Source organism: Rhinopithecus roxellana, chromosome 11 (assembly GCF_007565055.1).
Source record: "Rhinopithecus roxellana isolate Shanxi Qingling chromosome 11, ASM756505v1, whole genome shotgun sequence".
Lineage (NCBI taxonomy): Eukaryota > Metazoa > Chordata > Mammalia > Primates > Cercopithecidae > Rhinopithecus > Rhinopithecus roxellana.
In genome coordinates, this window is record NC_044559.1 from 106,219,418 (window position 1) to 106,242,110 (window position 22,693).

At 40.0% G+C, this 22,693-nt stretch overlaps 1 protein-coding gene across 1 annotated transcript; it reads left to right on the top strand.

Annotated features, from left to right (window-relative positions):
- Positions 1-294: 294 nt before the first annotated feature.
- Positions 295-17,950, top strand: PTCHD3 (patched domain containing 3). The gene is made up of 4 exons (XM_030941134.1): positions 295-1,468; positions 2,705-2,826; positions 12,604-12,749; positions 16,300-17,950. Exons 1-4 carry the CDS (start codon positions 407-409, stop codon positions 17,805-17,807), a joined length of 2,838 nt encoding a protein of 945 aa, XP_030796994.1. The 5' UTR covers positions 295-406; the 3' UTR covers positions 17,808-17,950.
- Positions 17,951-22,693: the final 4,743 nt, after the last annotated feature.

The window sequence follows — 22,693 nt, forward strand, 5'->3', positions numbered from 1 at the left end:
TGAACGCCAAGAAAGGTAAAATCTGTCACTCAGGACACGTGGAATTTCTGTGCCATTTGTGTGCGTGGAAGAAGCACCCAAATTCTCCAAATAAATTGCGAGTCCCATAGGATAGGCACACATTTGATGACCTTAAAGAAGCGTTCCTTGTATGTGCAGAACCCCTGAGAAACCAGGGACACCACAAACACGTTTCAGATTAGTTGGGCGGCGGGGCAAAACACATGCTCCCAACGCAGCCTCCGCTTCCGGCGCGCGGCTGGAGCCAAACTCCCCTAGAATTCCTCCAGGAAACCGTTGGGTGGGGCCAGGAAAGCGTTGGGTGGGGCCAGGAAACCGTCTGGTGGGATCTCCGCAGCTACTTTTCACCTGCTGTCCCTCCTGCGCTTCCTTAGAGGAAGAATCAATGCCTTGGGTGGAGCCCGAGCCCGGGCCGAGCCCAGAGCAGAAGCCCAAGCTCACCAAGCAGGACTCGGCGACCGGGTCGGAGTGGTACCAGAAATCTGAGGAATCTGAGTCGGAGGGCAACCAGCCACCCCTGGAACCCCTGGCATCCCCGAGACCCCCCGAAACCCCAGGACCCCCGGCGTTGGAGCGGGACGATGCACCCCTGCCAGAGGGGGACGATGCATCCCCCCGGCCGTCGGTGCTGGACGATGCACCCCTTCCGGAGGAGGAAACCCCCGAACCCAGGGCCATCTGCAGGCATCGGCACCGCTGTCACACCGACTGCCTAGAGGCGCCGCTGTCCCGCGCCTTCCAGTGGCTGGGGTGGCAGGTGGGCGCGCACCCCTGGATCTTCCTGCTGGCGCCCTTGATGCTGACAGCGGCGCTGGGCACCGGCTTTCTGTACCTACCCGAAGAGGAAGAGGAAGACCTAGAGAAGCAGTACACCCCGGTGGGGGGCCCGGCCAAGGCGGAGCGGCGCTTCGTGCAGGGCCATTTCACCACCAACGACTCCTACCGCTTCTCCGCCTCCAGGAGGAGCACCGAAGCCAATTTCGCCTCGCTTCTGGTGGTCTCCTACAGCGACTCACTGCTGGACCCGGCCACCTTTGCAGAAGTCAGCAAACTGGACGGCGCGGTGCAGGATCTGCGTGTGGCGCGGGAAAACGGAAGCCAGATCCAGTACCAGCAGGTGTGCGCGAGGTACAGGGCGCTCTGCGTGCGCCCCAACCCGCTCCTGTACGCCTGGCAGGTGGACAAAACGCTCAACCTGAGCAGCATCTCCTTCCCCATCTACAACCACGGCGGGCATCCCCTCTACCTGACCGGCTTCTTCGGAGGACGCATCTTGGGGGGCAGCCTAGGAATGGGCCACTTACTCCTGCGGGCCAAAGCCATGCGGCTGCTGTACTACCTGAAGACCGAGGACCCTGAGGACAGCGTGCAGAGCAAGCAGTGGCTCACCCATTTCCTCGAACAATTTACCAACATTACGAACACCTTGGCCTTGAAGAAAATTGAGGTACCTGGTGGTTTGGGTTTACAGGGAGGCCAGGAGAAGGTGAGAGGGACGAGGAAGACTTGCTCCCCAGAACCCTAATAAAAGCACCTCCTGACTACTTTATGGGGCCCTTGCCTCTAGGCTGGGTGTGCTCTACCGTATTTGGTACTCAATCCAATTTTCTTAACACCGACGGATGCCAGAAATCGTGAATCCTGGGTAACATTCTAGTCGATAACACAAATCCTGCGTCCACCAGATGGGCCTGTTCAGTACAGACATTGATCTTCATGTTTAATTTTGGGGTTTGGTTTCTAATCAAATTACAGTATTCTGAAATTCTACTTTTAGTTAAAGTCTTCACTGGTTTGGGGGAGCCCCTAAAACTTGCTTGGAGCTCATTGGGATTAAAAAACAAACCGTCTTGTAAGTAAAAGTTCTGTAGTGTTAAGAAGATAACTAGCTTAGCATTTTTCAAGTTAGATACATACAAAGCAGCACCTGGCTTAGTGTGAGGTACATATTAGCTGTTCAGTTATTGGTGGATCTGCAACTCTATTAAGATGTATAAATACGCCTAGTGAAAGAGACACCTGCTGGAAAGAGCTTTCAAAGGCCAGGCCCTCCTGAAATATTTATGCAATTGAAATAGTAAAAGACACCAACCTAATACAAATTTAGAAAAAGTTGCTAATTTCTGCAACTATTAATGAGAACAAGATTAAACAGTTTCAGGCTGGGCGTGGCGGCTCACGCCGGTAATACCGGCATTTTGGGACACCAAGGCAGGTAGACTGCTTGAGTCCAGGGGTTCAAGACTAGCCTGGGCAACCTGGCAAAACTCCATCTCTACAAAAAATACAAAAGTTAGCCAGTCGTGGTGGCACACACCTGTAGTCCCAGCTATTTGTAAGGCCAAGGCAGGAGGATCACTTGAGCCCAGGAGGTTGAGGGCCCTGTCTCAAAAAAAAAAAAAAAAAAAGATTTCAAAGTTTTATATAAAATTCAGATTTTGTTTATTCAGGAGTTTTATTTAAACTTTGAATTTGCAAGAAACTTGGGGAATCCATAGATGTGTGGAAAGAAGCAAATTGACATTGTTTTCTCTTTTCTGAAGTCATAATCCATGTATTTTTATCTTTTGCTGAATTTTAACATATTGTTTCATCACTAGAATAAAGTGTTTCAATAGCTTTTGTAACTCACACACAAATGTTGTAATTAAAAGTTATTTATCTGAGTATATTTTTGTGGCAGGTGGTCCACTTTACATCGCTTTCCAGACAACTGGAATTTCAGGCAACTTCTATGACTGTGATCCCTGTGTTTCACCTGGCATATGTTCTCATCATTCTGTTTGCAGTCACGTCATGCTTTAGGTAAAAAGCTTTGATTAGTTTTTAAATCTCTTTTATGAAAAATACTTTATTGTGGTAAAATATTATATATGACATAAAATATACTATTCTAGCCATTCTTAAGTGTACAATTCAGTGGCATTAATTACATCCACACTGGCTTGCAACCATCACAACTATCTGTTTTCAAATATTTTACATCATCCCAAACAGGAACTCTGTTACCATTTTGCAATAAATTCCCCATCACTACCACCACCACCCCCACCCAGTGCCAGTTAACCTTTAATCTACTTTGTGAATTTTCCTAAAGATTTCATATAGTGGAATCATATAATTGTCTTTTTGTGACTGGCTCATTTCACTAGGCATAATATTTTCAAGGTTCATCCTTGTAGCATGTATCAGAACTCCATTGCGTTTTATGGCTGAATAATACCGATTCCTTCAACTTTGTTCTTCTCCTTCAAGATTACATAGATCATCCGAGACTCCTTGCAATTCCATATGAATTTAAGAATCCGCTTCTCTATTTCTGGGGGGGAAATGGCTGTTGGAATTTTGATGGGGATTGTGTTGAATCTGCAGACTGTTTTGAGTAGGACTGGCATTTTAGCAATATTGAGTCTGCCAACCCAGGAACTAAGGATCTTTCCATTCATCTAGGTCTTTTTACGTTTCTTTTACCTTGTGTGGTAGTTTTCAGTGTGCAGATCCTTCACCTCCTTGGTTAAAATTATTCTTAGGTGTTTCATTCATTTAGAGCTATTCAAATGGAATTGTTTTCTTGATTTCCTTTTTGGATTGTTTATTGCATATGTATAGAAGCACAACTAATTTTCTGGTGTTGATCTTGTATCCTGAAGTTGTGCTGAATTTATTAACTCTAGTAGTTTTCTTCTGGATTCTTTGGTATTTTTCAGGTATACAATCATGTGATCTCTGAGGAGGGAGAGTTATATTTCTTCCCTTCCAATTTAGATGCTTTTTATTTATACATTTTTTTTATCTAATTGCTCTGGCTACAACTTCCAGTACAACATCGCATATCAGTGGGGAAAGTGGGGCGTCTTTTCTGTCTTGTTTCTGATCTGATCTGATCTTAGAGGAAAGCTTTCATTCTTTCACCCTTGAGCATGATGTTAGTTTTACTATTTTTATAAATGCCTTTACTGTTTTGAGGAATTTTCCTTCATATTCCTAGTTTTTTAGTGTTTTTATTATGAAAGGGTGTTGGATTTTGTCAAGTGCCTTTTAAACATCTAGTGAGATGGTCATGTGGTTGTTGTCCTTTGTTTTATAAATATGGTATATTACATTGATTGACTTTCTCCCAATGACCTTTCTGGGATAAATCCCAGCTGACTATGATGTATAATCCTTTTAATATGCTTTGGATTGGACTTACTGGTATTTGTTAATGACTTTTGCACCTATATTCATGAGAGCTATTGGTTTGTAGTTTTCTTTTCTTATGATGTCATTGTCTAGCATTGTATCAGTGTAATGATGATCTCCCAGAGTGAGTTAAGAAATGTTCCCTCCTCTTCAATTTTTTGGAAGAGTTTGAGAAGGATTCCTGTTACCTCCACTTTAGATGTTTGATAGAATTCATCAGTGAAATCTGGTCCTGGACTTTTCTTTGTTGGGAGTTTTTTTATTACTGGTTTAATCTTTTGTTACAGGTCTTGAGATTTTCTATTTCACCTTAAGTCAGTTTAGATCATTTGTGTTTTTGTAGGAATTCATGCATTCCATCTAGGTTATCCAGTTTGTTGACATACAGTTTTTGATAATATTCTCTTATAAACTTTTCTATTTCTATAAGGTCAGTAGTAACATCTCCGCTTTCATGTCAGCTTTAATTATTTGTGTCTTCTCTTTTTCTTTGTGACACTAGGTAAAATTTAATCAATTTTGTTAATCTTTTCAAGTAACCAACTTTTGGATTGATTCATTCTATTGTTTTTCTATTCTGTATTCACCTCTGTTCTAATCTTTATTCTTTCCTTCCTTTTTCCTGTGGCCTGAATGTTTGTGTCCTCCCAAAATTCCTATGTGGAAACCTAATTCCTGGTGTGATAGTAATATGAGGTGGGCCTTTGAGAGGTGATTAGAATGGGACTGATACTCTTAAAAAGAATTCCGAGGGAGCTTATTAGCCCTTTCCACCATGTAAGGACATAGCAAGAAGGCACCATCTGTGGAGCAAAGAGCAAACCCTCACTAGACACCAAATCTTTGGCCTTGACCTTGGATTTCGCAACCTCTAGTACTGTAAGAAGCAATTTTCTGTTGTTTATAAGTTTCTCAGTCTATTTTGTTACAGTGGGCAGAACAGACTAAGACACCTCTGTTAGCTTTGGGTTTGGTTTTCCCTCCTTTCCCTAGATCCACAAGCTGTTAAGTTATTGATTTGAAATCTTTTTTCTTTTTTTTTTTTTTTTTTTTTTTGAGACGGAGTCTCGCTCTGTCGCCCAGGCTGGAGTGCAGTGGCCGGATCTCAGCTCACTGCAAGCTCCGCCTCCCGGGTCCACGCCATTCTCCTGCCTCAACCTCCCGAGTAGCTGGGACTACAGGCGCCGCCATCTCGCCAGGCTAATTTTTTGTATTTTTTTTTTTAAGTGGAGACGGGGTTTCACTGTGTTAGCCAGGATGGTCTCGACCTCCTGACCTTGTGATCCGCCCACCTCGGCCTCCCAAAGTGCTGGGATTACAGGCTTGAGCCACCGCGCCCGGCCATCTTTTTTCTTTTTAATGTAAGTATGTACAGCTATAAATTTCCCTCTGAGCACTATTATCACTGTATCCCATAAGTTATGTTACGTTGTGTGTTCATTTTCCCTCTTAACTAAGTATTTTCTAATGTCCCTTGATTGTTTAATAGTGTATTGTTACATTTTTGTAGATTTGTTAATCCAGTTTTCCTTCTATTGTTGATTTTTAGCTTTATTCTATTGTTGGTTAGAAAAACATACACTGTATAACTTCAGTCATTTAAAACTTGTTCAGACTTGTTTTACAATCAAATGTATGATCTATCCTGGAGAATGTTCCATGGGCACTAAAGAAGAGTGTATATTCTGCTGTCATTGGGTTGAGTCTTCTATATATTTCCATAGGGTCTAATTGGTTTGTAGTGTTGTTCATTTCTCTGTGTCCTTATTGATATTCTGCTCAGATGTTTTATGCATTGATGAAAGTGGTATATTGCATTGTCCAGCTTTTTTTTTTTTGAGATGGAGTCTCACTCTGCCACCCAGGCAGAAGTGCAGGGACACAATCTTGCCTCACTGTAACCTGCACCTCCCAGGTTCAAGCAATTCTTCTGCTTCAGCCTCCCAAGTAGCTAAGATTACAGGTGTGCATCATCATGCTCACCTGATTTTTGTATTTTTAGTAGAGATGGGGTTTCACCATGTTGCCCAGGCTGGTCTCAAACTCCTGACCTCAAGTGATCCACCCACCTCAGCCTCCCAAAGTGCTGAAATTATAGGTCTGAGTCACCACGCCTAGTCCTCTCCAGCTATTATTGTAGAGCGCTCTATCTCCCCCTTCACTTCTGTCAATATTTACTTCATATATTTTGGGTCTCTGTTATGCAGTGCACATATGTTTACAGTTGTTGTAGCTTCTTGGGGAATTGACCCTTTTATCAATATATAATGTACGCCTTTGTCTCTAAGTCTGTTTTGCCTGATGTTAGTGTAGCCACTCCTGCTCTATTTTGGTTACTATTTGTGTAGAGTATCTTTTTATATACTTTCAATCTACTTATAGTTTTGGAGATAAAGTAAGTCTGTAAACAGCATATAGTTAGATCATGTTGTTTTATCCATTCTGCCAACCTGTCTTTTGATTGGAGAGTTTTATCTATTTACATTTAAGGTAATTGCTGACAAGAAAGAACTTTTAACTTTTTTATGTTCTATCTGTCTTATAACTTTTTTGTCCTTCATTTCCTCTATTATGCTTTATTTTTTCACATTTCTTTTTTCTTTTCAGACAGGGTCTTTCCCTGTTGCCCAGGCTGCTGTGGAGCGGCACAATCGTAACTTACTGCAGCCTTGAACTCCTAAACTCAAGCAATCCTCCCACCTCAGCCTCCTGAGTAGCTGGGACTACAGGCACATGCCACCACATCTGGCTAATTTTTATTATTTTTTGTAGAGACAGGATCTTGCTGTGTTGCCTAGGCTGGCCTTGAACTCCTGGCCTCAAGTGATCCTCTCACCTCAACCTCCCAAAGTGGTGGGATTACATTGTGAGCCACCCCCACTGGTTGGTGCAGCATGAGCTACTATGCCTAGCCACATTTCCTTTTGTTTTTTTTTGAGACAGAGTCTGGCTCTGTCGCCCAGGCTGGAGTGCAGTGGCACAATCTCGGCTCACTGCCAGCTCTGCCTCTTGGGTTCATGCCATTCTCCTACTTCAGCCTCCCGAGTAGCTGGGACTACAGGTGTCTGCCACCACGCCCAGCTAATTTTTGATATTTTTAGTAGAGACGGGGTTTCACCGTGTTAGCCAGGATGGTCTCGATCTCTTAACCTCGTGATCCACCCGTATCGGCCTCCCAAAGTGCTGGGATTACAGGCGTGAGCCACTGCGCCTGGCCGCCACATTGCATTTTTTTTTGTTTTTCTGGTATACAATACACTTGGGAATTATACTGCACCAGGTAAGATTTCTATCACAGTGACATTCCATTATGCTTTCTTTTATGATTAGTTTATATTTTTCTAGTGAGCTGTTTTTATTCTCTTTTCATCCCCTTTTGTGATATTTTTAGAGATTTTCTTTGTGATTACCATGGGGATTTTATATAACATCCTAAATTTAAAATAGTCTGTACTGAATTGATACCAATTTAATCCAAAACCATATAAGAACCTCTTCTCCTCTTTGTCACAAATTACACCTTGATATATTGTATGCCCTGTAACATAGATTTGCAGTTATTTTTTATGCATTTGTCTTTTAACTTCTATAGAAAATAAAATGTGGAGTTACAACCAAAAATACAATAATACTTGCTTTTATAGTTGTTCATGCATTTCCTTTTACTGGATATTTTTATTTCTTCATACAAGTTAGTTACTGTTTCTAGTAACTTTCTAAATTCCCCAGCATGCATAGTTGCTTTTCAATATCCTAAATTCTCAGAGAAATGCTCCCCATCTTTTGTCTTAGTGTTTTGTACATTTGGGGTGTAATCTCTTGCCCCAGCCATCTGAGGGTTGTTAATTCAGGTTGCAATGTTTGCCACCTTTTTCAACCTGAGTTTTGAGTTAAGCAAAACAGAAAGGAGCACCTTACATGAGTCTTTTGTGTAGCCAGACATATTTTATATATATATATATACACATATATATATACACACACATATATACACACACACACACACACACACATATATATATATATATATATATTTTTTTTTTTTTTTTTTGAGATGGAGTCTTGTTCTGTCACCCAGGCTGGAGTGCAGTGGCGCAACCTCCGCTCACTGCAACCTCTGCCTCCCGGGTTCAAGCCATTCTCCTGCCTCAGCCTCCTGAGTAGCTGTGATTACAGGCATGTGCCACCACACCCAGCTAATTTTCATATACAATATTTCTTGAGTAAAATTCGCTCTTCCCCCTCCAGATCCAGTGAAACACTCTGACACTGGGACTCAGGCTGTCATCACTTTAATACTGCCTCTGCTTTTGAGACTGTGACCACTTTAACACCCCTGCTACCTTAACACTGCCACCATGCCAGAAAGGGGGACTATTTTTTCTTTTTCTTTTTTTTTTTTTTGGTTCATCACTCGCTTGGTTGCTCTCACTTTTTCCGGGGTTCATAAAATTGCTTCTGACGGTTTCTGCTTGTTTTTCTGATAATTCTTTGAGAAGACAAGAGCTTCTTATTATACCATTTTTCCTGACATCCCGTGCTAAACTCTTATTTTTTAAGCCTGGTGATTTTTAAAAACATTTTTTCTCATCAGCAATAGTGTCTAATCAAATGGAATAGTAAAAGAAATTGTGGCCAGTTTTGTTTGATTTGGCATATCTTTTTTACCTAACATATTGCATCAATTACGATTAATTGTTCCATTTGGAAGGCAGATAAGTTGGTAGAACCAGGAAGCACGTCCTATTTCTACTAATTTAAAATAGTACTTTTCACTTCATAAAAAATTAAGTTCAAATTTAATTGACTTAAGTGTCTCCATTGTTCTAATGTGCAGTTTACCTTGTTAAGCACTTAAAAATTGTTCTCTAGGCATTAAGGGTAGTTTGTGTTCTTGTTTGAGTTCAAACTAAAATATGAAAGATATCATCAAACAACAGAATTTAGATGTAGGAGGAACCCCATAGATTATATTCTAATTAATTTACATCAGAGTCACCCAGAGAGCCATAAACCAGGGATTCTCCGGCATCACCCTACCAAATTAAAATATCTTGGGTTAAATCTGGAAATCTGTATTTCAGAAATTTCTCTAGCTGATTCTTACGTGTAGGTAGGTTTAGGGACAAATAATATAATTTAACTATTTAGATGTATGGAGAAGAAAGATGAAGTCTCAGTAGGTAAAGGGATGTGAAGACATTGGGGACCTCTTTGGGTCAATAAACTACCTCATAATTTTGTTACCCTGGAAAGGAGGACCACATCCCTTAGAAACAAAGAAACTTTAAAAAGAAACAAAAAAAAACCCCGCAAAATTCAGTCTACTAAACTTAGTAGGATAAAGCATTTTAAAAATTCAGTCTACATGTTACTAATAATTGGTTTGACAAAACTTTTCTACTAGATAGATAGTTGGTTTTGAAAATACAAATTCTAGTCAGTTCTTACATATCTTTACAAATGATTTGGACAATAACGCAGAAAAATATTTAATAAGAGAATTGGAAAATGATTTATAGTTGTCTCTAAAGACTCTTCTGTGCTTATGTAACCACCATATTGAACACAAGACTCATAAGGTATAAACATAAAGCAGTTGTATTTTTGTCTCCCTTTGTTTCCTGTTAGTTTACTAGATAGAGCAAGTTCTTCCTCTGCCTCATGAAAATTCAGACAGTCCCTATGTTATGGTAATTCTTAAGCAAGACAAAAAGTCCTCCAGTCAGAATTAAAATGTCCATGTTCATGTTCATGTCATAAACAAAAGTGGTAACTTGATTTGAAGCTAAGGTTTTTCCCCCTCTCCTAGCTGGAGCATGCTACATGGAATAGCCTTTAATAGGGAAAAAGGGATATTCCAGTCCTCTCCTGTCACTTCTCCTACTATCCACCTTGCTGAGTGGTTCACAGACTGGAACATGCTCAAAGACTAGGAGAAATGGAATTGAAAAATTCTTAAGGTATGAATGCTGCCATGACAGTCTAACATATGTCTTCTCTAGTCTTGAATATGAAATTGATCCTCCCGCAAGTGTTTGTTTGGTGTTTTTTTGTTTTGTTTTGTTTTGTTTTGTTTTTTGAGATGGAGTCTCACCCTGTCACCCAGCCTGGAGTGCAATGGCACAATCTCAGCTCACTGAAACCTCCGCCTTCTGGGTTCAGGCGATTCTCCTGCCTCAGCCTCCTGAGTAACTGGGATTACAGGCATGTGCCACCACACCTGGCTAATTTTTGTATTTTTAGTAGAGACGGGGTTTCGCCATGTTGGCCAGGCTGGTCTCAAACTCCTCAGGTGATCCACCCACCTCCGGCTTTCCAAAGTGCTGGGATTACAGGCGTGAGCCACTGCACCCTGCCACCTGCAAGTGCTTTTATAAGTTCCCTGGACACCTCTCGCTCCCCCTCTTCCCTTATCACAAAGGGTCTCTTATGTCTGTTCTGGGTGGAGCTTCCTAGACAGTTCTAGTACTTATTCCCATTTTGCCTGTCTCACACACACTCATATATGAAGGTTATATCTTGCATACACGTGTTTAGCTCATTTAAGACACATATTCAAACATATTTCAGGATTCTATATTTATTGTCTTGCAATGAAGTCACTTAAATAAGACTTTTTCAAAAGCCTATGCTCTAAATTGAACTTAATTATAGTTCATGCTATTTCATGTATAGTAATACCCTGCTTTTCCTCAGGAATACTATCCAAGACATCCAATGGATGCCTGAAACCACAGATAGTACTGAACTTTATTTATATCTAGCCAAAGTCTCTATAATCAATACTATACTTCACTCCCCTATCCTCTGAAAAATTCACACCTAAGAAATCCAGAAACTCAAAAGGAGGAATGGGCATAACCTTGTCATATATACCTTTTATCCAAAATCTTTCTGATTTTGAAATTCATCTCTTTTACTTTCTTATCTTAAACTCCTATAAACCAATATTGTTCTTTTAAAAATGTGTTATAATATGCCGGGCGCAGTGGCTCATGCCTGTAATCCCAGCACTTTGGGAGGCCAAGGCAGGCGGATCACCTGACATCAGGAGTTCGAGACCAGCTGGCCAACATAGTGAAACTCCATCTCTACTAAAAGTACAAAATTATCCAGGTGTGGTGGCACATGCCTGTAATCCCAGCTACTCGAGCGGCTGAGACAGGAGAATCACTTGAACCTGGGAGGCAGAGGTTGCAGTGAGCTAAGATCGCGCCATTGCACTCCAGCCTGGGCAAAAAGAACAAAAGTCTGTCTCAAAAAAAAAGAATTATAATAAGAGATTTTATTATAACAAAGCAATTTACTCTTGCCCTGGAATTTATATGTGTATGTGTGTTGACTTGGGGCCCTGACCTAAATTCGTAGTACCAGGTTGAGAAAAAGTGAAATTCAGTAACAGTACAGGCATTTTATTAGCAAGAATAATTTTATCTATTTAAATGTGATCTCCCTGCAGGTCTTTAGTCATGTTCCTGCTGTTTTGAAACCAGTGGTTCCAGTTCCTCAGCTCCTAGACTTTAATTCCAAAGTTGGTTTCTCTCCCCCACTAGAATATCTGAATGCAGGTATCAGTCATTTGTTTTGAAGCAATTTTTAACAAGTAAAATCTAAAACCAGAGGTTGTTGCCAATATTTTAAAAGGTAACGTTATGGTTGTTGAGGAGGTAAAGCACTGAATCATACTTTAAAATATTCTGTAGTCCCATTCCTGTTGGTTTGCCAAGGAAACAGGCACAGATTGGGTCATTTAAAATATAGCACATTTTAATTTTTTCCAAATTCGTAGCAACTTTTCCACAGAGCCCACTTCACCAGTAGAGAAGAATCCTGAAAGTAACTTGAAAGAAGACTTTCCTACTGTATGTTAACAACAATACACATTGTACTAGCTTTGAAATACAGGAGGTATTTAATGTTGTGTTATGGCTAGTTAGAGATCAGGAATAGGTGAAAAGATAACTGCTTATATATTCTTTCTCTGGTACAGTTTGCTCTTCATTACCTGTTATATTCCACTCCCACCCTTCTGAAGATCAGAGTGGAATTAGCCATTAACAGTGTTTTAGTACTTCTTTGTGGTTCCAAAATGCCAGTCAGTGACTTAGTGCTTGGCTGGCTGTAAAGAATCACATGTAGGAAAGTTGGTAGAAGTACAGATTTACAGATTTCTAACTTTTCTGCTCCCTTTCTTTCCTTTTATTTATTTATTTATTTATTTATTTATTTATTTATTTTAATTGGTCTGAGATAGTCCCTGGGAATTAAAGGTCTCCAGAAGATACGTGTGGAAATTATTGCCTTAGAGATTTCTGACTACGTGTCCAAGTCAAAAATGTTATCCATTGATGAAAGCTGCCACCACAAATTCTATGATTTTTCCCTCCAACTTTGCAGGTTTGACTGCATACGAAACAAAATGTGTGTTGCAGCCTTTGGAGTGATTTCTGCTTTCTTGGCAGTGGTGAGCGGCTTTGGCCTGCTGTTGCACATTGGGGTGCCATTTGTCATCATAGTTGCCAATTCGCCATTTCTTATTCTAGGTGAGTTAAACAAAATGGGAGGCTGCACACTGTGTATGTGGCAGGGTAGGGGATATAAGGGAAAGAATTCTATTGAGGTGGCTCTATAGTTCACAAATGAGGTGCCAGGAAACAGGGAAATGAAATTGAACTGGATATCTCTAGAGGTGGAAAGATTGAGTATCCTAATGGAAAAACAGACCGTGTACGTGAACAGCAGTTCACATGTAAAAAACAAAATACGAATCACTAAAAATACAGTCATGTATCACTTAACATTGAGGGTCTGAGAAATGCTTCCACAGGCAATTTTGTCGTTGTGTAAACTTCCTAGAGTGTACTTACACAAACCTCAATTGTATATCCTACAACGTACCTCGGCTATGCTGGCCTCCTACTCCTAGGCTGCAATCCTGTACGGCATGTTACTATGCTGAATACTATAGGTAACTGTCACACAATGGTAAGTATTTGTGTATCTAAATATATCTAAACGTAGAAAAGGTACAGTAAAAATATGGTAGAAAATATAAAAAATGGTCCACTTGTACAGGGTACTTATCACGAATGGAGCTTGCAAGAATGAGAGTTGCTCCGGGTAAGTCAGTGAATAAATGTTGAGTGAACATAAGGTATAGGACATTCCTATACACTACTGCAGACTTTATAAACACTGGACACTTAAGCTATGCTACATTTATTTAAAATGTATTTTTGTTTCTTCGATAACCTTAGCCTACTGCAACTTCATTATTTTATAAACTTTAAAGATTTTTTTACACTTTTTGACTTTTGTGATAACACAGCTTAAAACACAAGCACATTGGAGAGCTGTACAATAATATTTTCTTTCCTTAGATCTTGGTGTAAACAAACTCTGCCAGTCTTATGAAAATACAGCACATACAATTATGTACACAACATAATACTTAATAAACAATTGTTACTGCTTTATGTATTCACTATGCTAAATTTTATGTCATTATTTTAGAGTATACTCTAACTTATGAAAAAAATAGTTAAATGTAAAATAGCTTCATGTAGGTTATTCAGGAGATATTTCAGAAGAAGGCATTGTTATCATAGCAGACAGCTCCACGTGTCCTGAAGACCCTCCAGTGGGACAGGATGTGGAGATGGAAGACAGTGATAGTGATGATTCTGACCCTATGAAGGCCTAGGCTAATGTATGTGGGTTATGGTTGGTTTTTTGTGATGGAGCCTCACTCTGTCACCCGGGCTGAAGTGTAGTGGCTCAATCTCGGCTCCTGGGTTCGAGCGGTTCTCCTGCCTCAGCCTCCTGAGTAGCTGGGACTACAGGCACGCACTACTATGCTCATATGTTTTTGTATCTTAGTTTTTAATAAAAAGTTTAGAAAGTAAAAAATAAATAAATAAAAATTTTTTTAAATAGAAAAAGGCTTATAGACTAAAGATATAAGTAAAGAAAATATTTTGTATAGCTGTCCCATGTTTTTGTGTTTTAAGCTGTGTTATAAAAAGCCAAAAAAATTTTTAAAGCTTAAAAGTTTATAAAATAATAAAGTTACAGTAAGCTAAAGTTAATTTATTATTGAAGAAAGAAAAATATATTTTAAAATAAATGTAGTGTAGCCTAAGTATCCAGTGTTTATAAAGTCTACAGTAGTATACAGGAAAATCCTAGGCCTTCATGCAAACTCTACAAAATGGCTTACATTAAATCAATTATATACGTCTTAACTATAGTTATGGCTGTGGGGTACACTGGATGATTAGGTGTGAGTGCGTACGAGGAAGGTATGCCTTGAAAAGCTAGAATAAATAAGCTAATATCCAGTACACAACTCACCATCTCCCCCAGAAACCAAATATTAGTTTTTCCAAGATGCTTACTTTCCAAAATATAAACATCTTTATTTTCTCATGCTTACTGTAAAATAAATTCTGAACTTACCAAAAATACAAAGAAAAATGGAAAACAACTGTAATTCCACCCTTCAGGGATAATTCCTGCTAATATCTCTATGTATATCCATCCAGAATTTGTTCTATGCAAATATACACATGTAGCTATCTCTCCATTTCAAACATCTTATTTTATAACAAGAAATTTTTGTTTAACATTAAATATCTACCTCTTTTTAAAAAGACTGAATATGACTCCAATCTAACACTATGTTTGATTTGGCCAATGTCATACTGTTACGGGATTATGTTGTTTTCAATATTTTCCTATTATAAATTACGCCAAAATGAACACACTTGTTCTACTTTTGAGCATTTGTCCAATTAGGACAAATTCCTAGAAGTAGAATTGACAGTCAAAGGTATTCCCTTTTTAAGTCTTTTGCTTTGTTGCAAACTTGGACTGAAAAATTGTGTGCCAATTTCCATTTCTCCCTAGTGGACTGAATGTCTTCATTTGCAGAAAACCCTCCAGAAATCCTCAGTCTTGCTAATATTGATTAATAAGAAAACCAAGTGTCTCACTTGTGGTTTAATTTGCATCCCTTGATTAATTGAAAAGTCAATTTTTTTTCTTATACCATTATTCACTACATAACGACATTTGGGTCAAAGATAGACTGCATATACAAAGCAGACCACATATACAATGGTAGTCCCAGAAGGTTATAATGGAGCTGAAAAATTCCCATCACCTATTGTTATCATAGCCATCCTATTGTCATAACGCAATTCATTACTCACATATCTGGTAGGAGGCTGGAGGGAGGTGAAATTTATCTGCAACAAGCTCATGCTGCCCTTTCCAGTTCCTTTTTTTTTTGGTAATCCCCTTTCCCGGGCTTCAGTCATGACCTGAAAATTCTCTGATGTTCTCCTATTCCAACCAATCTAAAATATCACTGAGGAAAGGGACTAATTATCTAGTAGGCATTAATATGTAAAGAATTCTTAAGATTTACCTTGACACATATTTCTGATCTCATTACAATGAACTGGGCAAGTGGAATTTGAATACCAACATCCTAGGTATCAGAAACAAACTAGCAGAAAAACTGTATCTGTGTATGTGCCTGTGCGTGTCTATAAACTATGTGGTGCCTCTCAAATCATGCCACAGAGATAGCCAGATGCTCACTGTAGAACACATTAAGTCCAGCTTATATTTCAAGCAACAAAATGTTGGCTGGGTGTGTCTGTACATGAGCATGAAATATCTTACAAGAGAAAATGATCTCTCAAGCAATCTATTGGAATCAAAGACACACATTGCCAATGCTGCTTTGACTGATACCCATCTAGCCAGGTTTCCTGACCTCATCATGGAAACACCCTAAGCAAAGAGTAGAGTATACTGCGCTATGTGCAATAATAGGAGTATGTACAAAGCAAAGACTTATTACAAAGGAAGGAGTGATGAGTTCTATTGTAACTTCAGAGGCAACCAGGGAAAGCATCACAGAGAAGGTAGTATTTAATCAGAGGGTTTGACAAGATAAATAAAGCCTTAAGATATAGAAAAAGAAAATGGTTTGAACCAACCTGTTTAATTTTTAATGGATAGTAATATGTATGAAGATGAAGATTCTGTTTCTTTCTTTTTTTTTTTTTTTTTTTGTTACAGGTGTTGGGGTCGATGACATGTTTATCATGATTTCTGCCTGGCATAAGACCAGCCTTGCAGATGACATACCAGAGCGGATGTCCAATGTCTATTCAAAAGTGGCAGTGTCTATTACAATCACCACCATCACTAACATCCTGGCCTTCTATACAGGGGTTATGAGCTCTTTTAGGTCCGTACAATGTTTTTGCATCTATACAGGAACGACCCTGTTATTTTGCTATTTTTATAGCATCACCTGTTTTGGAGCATTTATGGCCTTGGATGGTAAAAGAGAAGTAGTCTGCCTACGCTGGTTGAAAAAGGCTGACGCAAAATGGTCCTCATTTAAAAAGTTCTGCTGTTTCCCGTTTGGTTCTGTCCCAGATGAACATGGAACTGATGTCCATCCAATGAATTTGTTTTTTAGAGACCGTTTTGGCCCCTTTCTCACAAGCAGTGAGTCCAAGTATTTTGTAGTCTTTATATACGTTTTGTACATCATAAGCAGTATATATGGGTGTTTCCATGTGCAGGAAGGTTTAGACCTTCGAAATCTGGCAAGTGACGATTCCTACATCACACCATATTTTAATGTAGAGGAAGATTATTTTTCAGATTATGGTCCCAGGGTTATGGTTATTGTTACTAAAAAAGTTGACTACTGGAATGAAGATGTTAGGCAAAAACTGGAAAACTGTATTAAAATTTTTGAAAAAAATGTCTATGTAGATAAAAATCTTACAGAATTTTGGTTAGATGCATATGTGCAATATTTAAAAGGTAACAGCCAAGATCCTAATGATAAGAATACTTTTATGAACCATATTCCTGATTTTTTAAGCAATTTTCCAAATTTTCAGCATGATATTAATATTTCATCATCAAATGAAATCATTTCTTCTCGGGGCTTCATTCAGACAACAAATGTTTCTTCCTCAACCAAAAAGAAAATAATGTTATTCCAATTACGACGCATAGCTGAAGACTGTCAAATTCCCCTAATAGTATATAACCAGGCATTTATATATTTTGATCAGTATGCTGCGATAATAGAAAACACTGTTCGAAATGTATTGGTTGCATCAGCAGCTATGTTCATTGTTTCCTTATTGTTAATCCCTTATCCATTTTGTTCCTTGTGGGTGACTTTTGCTATTGGTTCTGTGATTGTAGGAGTAACGGGTTTCATGGCATTCTGGAAAGTCAATCTTGATTCCATATCCATGATTAATCTTGTCATTTGTATAGGGTTTTCTTTCGATTTTTCTGCACACATTTCCTATGCATTTATTTCTAGTTCCCAGCCCTCAGTAAACCAAAAATCAATTGAGGCATTATATCTTCTAGGCTACCCAGTGTTACAAAGTGCAATTTCAACAATATTAGGGGTGTGTGTTTTAGCTTCAGCGAAAGCATACATCTTCAGAACATTTTTTAAGATTATGTTTCTTGTTATGGTATTCGGGGCAGCTCATGGCCTAATTTTTATTCCAGTATTCTTAACCTTTTTTGGAAGGTTTATTTGAATATCCACTAACAAATCAAAGACCAATTCTATAATTCCTAATTGTCCCAATCCAATCTAATTTTTTTAAATGCACTATTAGGTATAGTCAACAAACTACTAGGAGACCAAGGTGGGTGGATCACCTGAGGTCAAGAGTTCGAGACCAGCCTGGCCAACATGGTGAAACTTTGTCACTACTGAAGATACAAAAATTATCCAGGCATGGTGGCGTGCACCTATAATCCCAACTACCTGGGAGGCTGAGGCAGGAGAATCGCTTGAACCTGGGAGATAGAAGTTGCAGTGAGCTGAGATCATGCCACAGCACTCCAGCCTGGGTAACAAGAGTGAGACTCCATCTCAGAAAAAAAAAAAAAATTGGTCAACAAACTAAAAACAAGGGCATGTTTCCTTGACTTGGAAATGCCATTTTAAATTATTATTTAAAATATACTGATAAAAATTAATTAGTCTTATGTTAAAATATCTTCGCTAAATTAGGAAGTGTTATCTTTCTTACAGTCTTTACAATCAAGTACAAGGTACAACTTTTCTGTTATTTTTTCCCTTTACTTTATATTTATACCTGAAATTCAACTATTGTATGTATGGTTCATACTATAAATGGAATATTATTTTCATTGTACTTGCTACATGCATTCATATGTGAAAATGCATCTTATCATTTATTTTCCCATTCAGAGGCTTTTCTACACATTTTGTTAATGGTATATTTTGATAAGAAGTTTTTAAAGTTTATAAATCCAATTTATCATATTTTTTCATGGTTAGTGCTTTCTTATCCTAAGAAATATATTGACTACTCCAAGGTTACAAATAAAGTCATCTATGTTTTCTCCTCTAAGCTAATAGTTTTGATTTTACATTTAGGCCTATGATCCATACACATGTATTTGTTGGGCCGTATGGATAGAGGTCCATTTCCTTCTCATAAAAGCTGCCCATTTGTCTCAGCATCATTTGTGAAAAGACTGTCCTTCAGGATAGGATTAACTTGGCATCTATATAAAAAATAAATCAGTTGACAATTTCTATGTGGTTCTAATTTTGTGCCATTGATCTGTTGGTGTGCTCTAAGCCCAGTACCACCACACTGCCTTCATTACTGAAGCTTTATATTAATTACTGAAATTAGGCTGTGTATGTTGTCCACTTTGATTTTTATTAATCTTTCTGATTTCAAAGTTTATCTTTGTTATATTCCTTTTTTTTTTTCTCGAGACAGATTTGCGCCCTGTCACTCAGGCTGGAGTGCAGTGCTGCGATCATAGCTCACTGTGCCCAAAACTCCCAGGCTCATGTGATCCTCCTGTCTCAGCCTCCAAGTAGCTGGGAATATAGTCATGCCATTACATCTGACTAATTTTTTGTTTTAATTTTTTTTAAGAGACAGGGTCTTTCTGTGCTGTCTAGGCTGGTCTTGAACTCTTGGCCTCAAGCAATTCTTCTGCCTCAGCCTCCCAAACTGCTGGGATTACAGGTGTAAGCCACCATACCAACACTTTGTTACTTTTTTGTCTTCAACTCTATAAACCAATATTTTTTTTTAAAGAAGGTAGTCATTGCCGGGCGCGGTGGCTCAAGCCTATAATCCCAGCACTTTGGGAGGCCGAGATGGGTGGATCACGAGGTCAGGAGATCGAGACCATCCTGGCTAACACGGTGAAACCCCGTCTCTACTAAAAATACAAAAACCTAGCCGGGCGAGGTGGCGGGCGCCTGTAGTCCCAGCTACTCCAGAGGCTGAGGCAGGAGAATGGCGTAAACCCGGGAGGCGGAGCTTGCAGTGAGCTGAGATCCAGCCACTGCACTCCAGCCTGGGCGACAGAGCAAGACTCCGTCTCAAAAAAAAAAAAAAAAAAAGAAAGTATTCATCATAATAAAACTATACTGTAACAAAGCAATTCACTTTTACCCTGGAACTTGTTGGTTTTGGGCCTTGAATTTAACTCGTCACACCAATGGGATGGGAAAAGTGAAAAACAGCAACAGTGTAGAAGTTTTATTAATGATTAAGAATGTTAGCTATTTAAATATGATCTTGCCTAAAGGCTTTATTCATGTTTTTCCTGTTTTGCAATCAGTGGCTCCCGCTCCTTAGTTATCTCTCCTAGACGTCAATTACAAATTAGTTTCTTTTCCTCATCAAAAATATTTGGGGTGATGTCAGCATAAACAGGGTAGAATGTAGCTCCAAGAGCCCATTTCACCACAAAAATTTTTTTAAAAATTGAAAAAAGCAAAAACTGTTAGAAAAGATTCTAATTAAACTCTGAAAAATGGTCCAAGGTTTACACCAACCAAATGGACACCAAATCAGAAAAAAAGCAACTTAAAAATGGTGGGAAAACTTTGTGGCATTTTTATTTGCCTTTGTCTCACACCCTCCTCCCTGGCTTGATAGTGATGGTGGTCCTAAGAAGGTAGCCTAGGCCAGGCAGGGTGGCTCAGGTCTGTAATCCCAACACTTTGGGAGGCCAAGGGAGGGTGGATCACCTGAGGTCAGGAGTTCGAGACCAGCTTGGCCAACATGGTGAAACCCCCATCTCTACTAAAAATACAAAAATTAGCCAGGCGTGGTGGCATGCACATCTGTAATTCCAGCTACTTGGAGACTGAAGCAGGAGAATCGCTTAAGACCTGGGAGGCAGAGGTTGCAGTGAGCTGAGATCGCACTACCGCACCCCAGCCTAGGTGACAGAGCAAGACTCTGTCTCCAAAAAAAAAAAAAAAAAAAAAAAAAGTAGCCTACATTCATTCCTACCAGGTGTGGGACCCAGATTCCTAGTTCCAGAGGGAGAAAAGACCTCATTCACAGAGAGTTTGTCTGTTTAAACATGTCTACGAGCTATCAGAAGACTGACACAAAGCACTTAATGCTTGTTTTACCTTCCCCAGAACTCACTCATGGTGAAAAGTTAGCAAGAATTTCCTTAAAACATCATAAGCCAAATGAACAGCCCACAAGCATCAGGGGCAAAACATTACTGTTGAGGTATTTAATAGTGCCCTATAAGCCAGGGAGGAAAGGCTGGGCCAAGAGTTTGTCAAAATAAGGCATTCAAAAGCACCTTTATACACTGGGATTTTTTGTTTTTTTTTTTTTTTTTGGCTTTGAGACACAGTCTTACTCTGTCACCCAGTGGAGTGCAATAGAGTGATCTTGGCTCTCTGCAACCTTTGCCTCCCAGGTTCAAGTGATTCTCCTGCCTCAGCCTCCTGAGTAGCTGGGACTATAGACGGGCGCCACCACGCCCAGCTAAGTTTTATATTTTTAGTAGAGATGGGGTTTTGCCATGTTGGCCAGGTTGGTCTTGAACTCCTGACCTCAGGTGATCCATATACTGGGAATTTTAAAGCCATGCACATGCTCAGGGCAGGACACATACTCAGAAAAGAGCTGTGAAAACTCAAAGCTTTAACCTCTGGCTAATCACTCCAGTCCAGCAGGAAGTGAAGGGGATGCTGTAGCTCCCTTGAGGTATGCCCACCAAGGCGATGCTTCCCTAGGGTACTTCTCCTCTATGGGATTGCACAAGGCTAGGGGACAGGACCAAGGAATACCAGGGTGCTAGATCTCTCTAGTGGCAGCAGTAGTCTCCATGAACAAATTCCCAGAAGAGACTAAGCTGCTCACAGGGAATGCTGTAGCCCTTCCTGTAGCTACCTAGGGCCCAAGATTCAAACACATGCCTTCCAAAAATATGGCATCATTTAGTGATGGCTCTGTAAAACTAAAAGCAGATAGGGTTCATTGGGCTGCAAAGGTGGATGGCCATCTTTTGACTCAGACTGAATACAGATGTTCCAACCAACCGGCCAAACTACCTGCAGTGGTGATGGTCAAGCAGGCCACCCTTACCACCATATTGCTACATTTTCACGGGCCATTGCCAGCAGCCTAGTTAAATTGTCAGGAGAATGGTGGCTGAGTGACTAGGCTATTAAAGGATCCCCTGTGTGAGGACAAGGACTATGCCAACAGCTTCCTGTCTTGAAGGGACAAATACATGTCACCCATGTGGACACTAGGAATACCATAGCCACCCTTGAGATAACATGTCATGTTTTTTGGATACTCTGTGAGATGTCCCATTAACCAAACAACATACTTCACTGCCCAAGCAACATGACACGGGTTACACTTTCAGAGGATATGATCAGAGGATATGATGGGCTTTCCATGCAGCCTATTATGCACAGGCCAGTGAAACCATTAAATGATGGAACAGCTGATTCACACAGCAACTGAAGAGAACATCAAGACAACCTGCTGGTGGGATGGTACCCCCACCTGATTAGGGCAATATAGGCACTAAACACAAGGAAAACACAGCATTGCAACACGTGTTGAGAAACACTGAACCAGGTAAGGGTGGTGGTGGACCAGGCAGCTGCCTAATTGGCCTGAGCCTGCAAAATCCTCATGTTTTCAACAATTCTTCTTTTTTCACTTTAGAAAGCATATCCTGTGGGTGGTTTGCAGTTCAGGCTGCCACAGTAACCCCAGACAGGGGGCTCTCTGACTCTAATCTGGAGGCAATGCTTCCTCTTGGTGCCTCCCCTCCCCTCTATGTGATTCCACAAGGGTGGGCGACAAAACCAAGGAATACAAGGGTGCTAGGGTCCCTCTGGGGCACTAGGGACATCTGATCCTTTCAGTCAAGTGGACAGTGTCATCAGGCATATTAAGTTTGTACAGGACACGCTCTCTCTTCCTACACTGGACAAATGAGGACAAAAGGTCTGGGTTAAGCAGCAAGGGCAAGGGGTGCCCTCAGAGGTGGCAGCCTCAGGATAGGGACAGACAGGCTAGGTCACTATACCACCTCAGCCCAATTCTTATCTGATGGGTAGGAAACACCTGGGCCCCCTGGGAGGGGT

Bases quoted from the DNA above. Each gene is read 5' to 3' on its own strand.
- PTCHD3 (XM_030941134.1), top strand. From the start codon at position 407: ATGCCTTGGGTGGAGCCCGAGCCCGGGCCGAGCCCAGAGCAGAAGCCC. The intron at 1,469-2,704 runs GTACCTGGTGGT...TTTTTGTGGCAG, and splicing joins TGGCCTTGAAGAAAATTGAG to GTGGTCCACTTTACATCGCT. The intron at 12,750-16,299 runs GTGAGTTAAACA...TTTTTGTTACAG, and splicing joins TTCGCCATTTCTTATTCTAG to GTGTTGGGGTCGATGACATG.